This window comes from Hemibagrus wyckioides, linkage group LG09 (assembly GCF_019097595.1).
Source record: "Hemibagrus wyckioides isolate EC202008001 linkage group LG09, SWU_Hwy_1.0, whole genome shotgun sequence".
Classification (NCBI taxonomy): domain Eukaryota; kingdom Metazoa; phylum Chordata; class Actinopteri; order Siluriformes; family Bagridae; genus Hemibagrus; species Hemibagrus wyckioides.
Window position 1 is genome coordinate 27,099,541 of NC_080718.1, and position 6,116 is coordinate 27,105,656.

A 6,116-nucleotide genomic window follows, 5' to 3' on the forward strand; every position below is an offset into this window, starting at 1 on the left:
TGGAAGGAGTCTCCAGAGTGAGCGCTGATGTGAATGAAGTTTGAACTTTCAATTCAATTCAATTCGGTTTATTTGTATAGCGCTTGTAACAATGGACACTGTCTCAAAGCAGCTTTACAGAAGTATAGAAACAGTTAAGTTATGATTTATCTCTAATATTTATCCCTAATGAGAAGCCTGAGATGAGGGTGATGAGGAAAAACTCCCTGAGATGATATGAGGAAGAAACCTCGAGAGGAACCAGGCTCAGAAGGGAACCTCATCCTCATCTGACACTGGACAGTAAATAATGTAACTGTAACTAATATCCAATCTTCAACAGTTTATAGTCACGTGGGACTAAAAGGGAACTAATGAGGAACTAATGGATTAGTGTAATTTATGAGAGAAATTAGACTCAGCACTAATCCCTTCCTGCCGAGAGCTGGCCGATGCGAGGGCAGTTCAGAAACGGCGTGAACTTTAGCCTTTATCATTTTTCATATATACAGGAGCAGAGTGAATATTCAATCTCTTCAGGATTTGGTGATTTTGCAAACACAGAAAACTGACTGGTCTGAAATTCACAATTTTTTAAATGATGCAGATTTGTTCCTTCACTGATAAGAGTCAAAAACCAATCCTGTGCTTGCGTTTTCACCAGTTCAAGTTGTTTTCTGGAAAGTAAGCATTAACCCCTGCCCCTGGTGTCCATGAACAAGGCAGAGATTTTGACGGAGGCCAGCGGTAGGTGCTGTGCAGGTAAACCTCACTCCCCTGATTTCAATAGGTGCACTAGCGACTGATGCTAGTGACTGCAGTCTTTAGCCTCCTTGTTAGAGGGCCCACCTGCCATGCTGGAGACCCGCTTGGAGCAGTTGCGAGTAGGACCCGGGGCGGGGTTACATTGGTGCCGTGATCCGGATGGGAGTGAGGTTTAGGTGGGTGAGTGTAACGGAGGCCAGCAGTAGGTGCTGTGCAGGTAAACCTCACTCCCCTGATCTCAAGAGGCGAACTAGCGACTGACCCTAGAGGCTGTAGTCTTTAGCCTCCTTTTTAGAGCGCCCACCTCCCATGCTGGAGACCCAGGTTTGAGACCCGCTTGGACCGGTTGTGTGTAGAACCCGGAAGGGGGGTTACAGTAAGAAACTTAAATGTGACATGAACTTTAAAGTGACTTCACACCTATTTAGCGGTCAGTTTAAAAAAAAAAACCTTGTTCAACAAGCCGTGTTTTCCGACTCAACTCTGTTATATGTCACTAATTGTTTCTTAAAAACAGCAGAGACAAGAAGACACAGATATAGAGTCAGTATTATTTAGTATTCAGTAGTGTGTGTGCAGGAGTGTATCTCTCTTACTGAGTGCCATGTTTCACACACACACACACACACACACACACACACTATCTCTCATTCTGTCCACACACAGTCTGGACAGTTTTATGGCTCCACAGACTGATTGAGTTATAAAATGTATCGTGTATGTGTGTGTGTGTGTATGTGTGTGTGTGTCCTGCTGGTGTCCTCTATCAGCAAATCAGCTGCACATATTGTGAATGAACATAATTAAACTTCTGCCACATAAAACCCCAAAACCTGGACTCCTAACCGAGTCAGTACGTGGTGTTTAGTCATCAAAACGATCTGTGTGTGCCTCTGTTACTGAACACGATCAGCTCAGGACTTTTATACAGATACCTCCCGAAGCGGTGGTGTGTTGTGGTGAAGTTTAAGAAGCTTCAGTGGTGGATTTGTGACAAAGTAAAACCATGGCATGAAATAAGTCTCAACAAAAAATCTCCTCATTTTAATGAATACACTGAAACGTCTCATAATATCATTAACTGTGATTGCTCTTTGTGATACTAGCATTTGTAAGGAGTCTCCAGTGTCAGTGCTGTGTACCAGTGTGTGTGTGTGTGTGTGAGATGTGTGTAAGGAGTCTCCAGTGTCAGTGCTGTGTACCAGTGTGTGTGTGTGAGATGTGTGTAAGGAGTCTCCAGTGTCAGTGCTGTGTACCAGTGTGTGTGTGTGAGATGTGTATAAGGAGTCTCCAGTGTCAGTGCTGTGTACCAGTGTGTGTGTGTGAGATGTGTGTAAGGAGTCTCCAGTGTCAGTGCTGTGTACCAGTGTGTGTGTGTGTGAGATGTGTGTAAGGAGTCTCCAGTGTCAGTGCTGTGTACCAGTGTGTGTGTGTGAGATGTGTGTAAGGAGTCTCCAGTGTCAGTGCTGTGTACCAGTGTGTGTGTGTGAGATGTGTGTAAGGAGTCTCCAGTGTCAGTGCTGTGTACCAGTGTGTGTGTGTGTGAGATGTGTGTAAGGAGTCTCCAGTGTCAGTGCTGTGTACCAGTGTGTGTGTGTGTGTGAGATGTGTGTAAGGAGTCTCCAGTGTCAGTGCTGTGTACCAGTGTGTGTGTGTGTATGAGAACACTGCCAACACTGCTGTTGATTATTTTCCTGGAACAGAACAACACTGAGTGTTTTATTCCTTAAACATGATCAAATTTGTTGTTACTGTTAGTTTGCAGCCTGCTGGAGCTTATGGAGGTGTGTGTGTGTGTGTGTGCTCCACATTATGGGAGGAGCTGATTGGTGGACATAACTCATGGCCTTGAATACATAAAAGATTAAATGCCATGCTCTGATTAGACGAGATGAGCGAGTTCTGTATTTAAAACTAGGGCTTTGGCAAAGAACCTGTGTGTGTGTGTGTGTGTGTGTGTGTGCTTGCTCTCCTCAGTCTGCATTGTAACACCTCTCCACAAGTCCTCAAGCACATGCCAAAAGCAGCTGATGAAATGTATTCGGGTTAAACACACTGATAATCTGGAAAACCGCAGCGAACCCGATGATCCTGATACAGCTGAATCGTTTATTTGAAACCTGAATCACTTTCTTTAATCTAAATTAGAATTGATCTCAATCAGACTGTTAGATCGGTGCACTGATAAATGTGAATCACACTGAGACGTCTGAACCTCATTAATGTGTTTGATTCAGGTTGAGGTTGATGACTCAGTACTGATGAATCTGAATCTGAATCGAATTGATCAGTGAATTGCGAATCCTCTTGATTCATTTGAATCATATTTTAGAATCTGAATTCTTCTGATAAATCTGAACTACAATGATCATTTAAAATCCAACTGATGCATTTGACTCACATTTTGAATCTGAATTGTCCTGATGAATATGAATCACACTGATAAAAATGAATCACACTGATAAAAATGAATCACACTGACACATCTAAATCACTCTTTGAATCTGACTCACCCTGAAAATGTGAATCAAATTGATACACCTGAATCTAACTGATATATTTGAACAATGCGTCACCCTGACATATCTGATTCACTTTGTAGTATAATAAACTGATTCACGGTTTAACCTAAATCACATCCGTCAGTCTGAATCAAGACTGTTTGATTCAGAATCAGAAAAACTGGGACGTCTGCCTTCACATGCACATGAATGTAATATGGAGTTGTATGGAGTCCACCGTTTGCAGCTATAACAGCTTCAACTCTTCTGGGAAGGCTTCCCACAAGGTTTAGGAGTGTGTTTATGGGAATTTTTGACCATTCCTCAAGAAGCGCATTTGTGAGGTCAGGCACTGATGTTGGACAAGAAGGTCTGGCTCGCAGTCTCCACTCTAATTCATCCCAAAGGTGTTCTATGGGGGTGAGGTCAGGACTCTGTGAAGTTTATGGACCTTGCTTTGGTCACTGGTGTGCAGTCATGTTGGAACAGGAAGGGGTCATCCCCAAACTGTTCCCACAAAGTTGGGGGCATGAAATTGTCCAAAATGTCTTGGTATGAAGCTGAAGCATTAAGAGTTCCTTTCACTGGAACTAAGGGGCCGAGCCCAACCCCTGAAAAACAACACCTGAATTCAGTGATATGGAGGGGTGTCCCAAAACTTTTGGCAATATAGTGTAAATTTGGACCAGGGGATGATGTCTGACATGTCGTCTGAGACATCTAAATCAGACTAATCCATCTGCGTTTTCATTTTCGCCCCTAATTTTCCGTTTTCTAATCTCGCCTTAACCGGCCCGGCTTAGCGGCATGGGGGAGATCTTTTTTAGACCAACTCGGATCCTGCTGGACTTTGTCAGCTAATTTAGACGAGTGATTGATGTCCTGGGTAATGTGCGGCTCATAAAGAGGTTATGTATCAGGAGAGACAGATGATAACCTGTCTCCTCTCTCCATCTCTCGCCGTCCTGGTCCCCCCTGATCTGCACTTCATTAATAACTCCGGAGCAAGTGGGACCTTCGCCGGTCCTTCATTAAGCCCTGATGAGGAGTTCTGGATGGGAACCGGACAGATCCGGAGCCTGGATTTCAGCAGGATGAATCCGTTATCTGGGTGAAGTGGGGCACTCGATAAATGTGTTCTGGGGAAAAGCGGCAGATGAGCGTCATGTACGGAGATCCGGAGTCAGGAATAGAGCAGCGTTTTATTTTCAGCTTCAATCGGATCAGAAGGACATCTTTCGGGATTCATTTATTAGCTCCAGTTTCACAAAAAACATCTAGATCCACAGAGGAAAATAATCATGCATAAACATGTTATAGATCAGTAATAACTGTCCGAGATTCCTGCTGAAAGCTGATTGGCTGAAGGCAGCCCTGTTTCTGATGTAATCCACTGCACTGTACATCATACTGAACACGTCTTCCGAGTGATTTGAATCTTCGAATTTTCTAGAAATTTCTAGCTCTTTGCCTCATCTGGATTGATTGACTAGCTTGTTGTACCACATGCTAGTTCATCAAGCTACATGCTAGCTCTTTAAAGTAAATGCTAGGTCACCAAATTACATGCAAGGTTATTATACTATATACTAGCTCATCAAACTACATGTCATTATACTACATGCTAGCTCATCAAAATACATGCTAGCTCTCCAAGCTACATGCTAGCTCTTCAAAGTACATGCTACACATGTACTTCATCACACCACAGCCTAGCTCATTATACTATACTACACGCTAGTTCATCAAACTACATGCTAGCTCTCCAAACTGCATGCTACTTTAACAAACTAAATGCTAACTCATCAAACTACATATACCAGGGCATTAACCTACATACTAGCTCATCAAACTACATGCTAGCTCATTATACTACATACTAGCTCATTAAACTACATGCTAGTTTATTATAATACATGCTAGCTCATCACACCATGCTAGCTCTTCAAACTACCTGCTAGCTAATCAAACAACATGCTAGACCAAACCATATGCTAGCTCAGCAAAGCACATGCTAGCTCCAGAGCTGGTCATTAGCTCCGGTAGTGGAACGTTCTCACACTCTCGCTGTGTATCAGACATTTTTCTCTCCTGTTTCTCTTTTAGCTTCAGAAGCTGAAGCGCTCGCTTTCCTTCAGGACCAAAAGCCTCCGCAGCAAAAGTGCCGACAACTTCTTCCAGCGTCCGTGTCCCGAGGTCAGCAACAGCAGCAGCACGGGGCAGCTGAGCACCATCGGCGTGTCCGTGTCGGCTCCGCTTGAGTCCTGTTACGTCCCGCCCCTGACTCCGCCTCCCATAACGCCGTCTGGACTTCCCCTGACCATCTGCTCGCCGTCTCGTGCGCCGCGTCCACCCGACCCCACAGCTCACACCTTCCTGGAGCACACCTTCAAGAAGCCGCACTTCTGTGACGTCTGCAACCATATGATTGTAGGTAAGACCGCGCGGTTCCTATGCTAATGTGATTTATAATATTGTTTAAAAAAATCTCTTTACAGAATTATCTCTTAATGCTAAGCTGCATGTACCAATCTAAGCTAAGTAAGGTTTATCTCATTAAAGAAAACTAGCCTTAAACCTGTGCTAGAACTTTAATCATCCTGGTTTTACCAAATGACAAGTGTATCAAAAAGGGTAGCGACAATGTGTTAGCTAGTTAGTTTGCCAGTAAACTTGTCTACTAGCTTAAATTATACAATATTACAGTTATTCTAACCATAGCCAGCCTGGCTAGCTACTTAACTTAAAACATTTGTATGTTTGTTGCTATATACTTAACTTTTCTATGTAGCATGTCCAATGCTAATAGGCTAACTAACAGTTACCATTAGCTACCCTGTTTGTTGTTAATTAGCAATCTAACAAACATTA

General features: G+C 43.4%; 1 protein-coding gene across 1 annotated transcript in view; it reads left to right on the top strand.

Annotated features, from left to right (window-relative positions):
• stac (SH3 and cysteine rich domain) overlaps nucleotides 1-6,116 on the top strand; it is an 89,867-nt gene that overhangs the window by 8,375 nt on the left and 75,376 nt on the right. Inside the window, exon 2 of the mRNA XM_058398548.1 lies at nucleotides 5,352-5,679. Within this exon, the coding sequence (XP_058254531.1) occupies nucleotides 5,352-5,679 (328 nt within the window). The remainder of the gene's footprint in view (nucleotides 1-5,351; nucleotides 5,680-6,116) is intronic.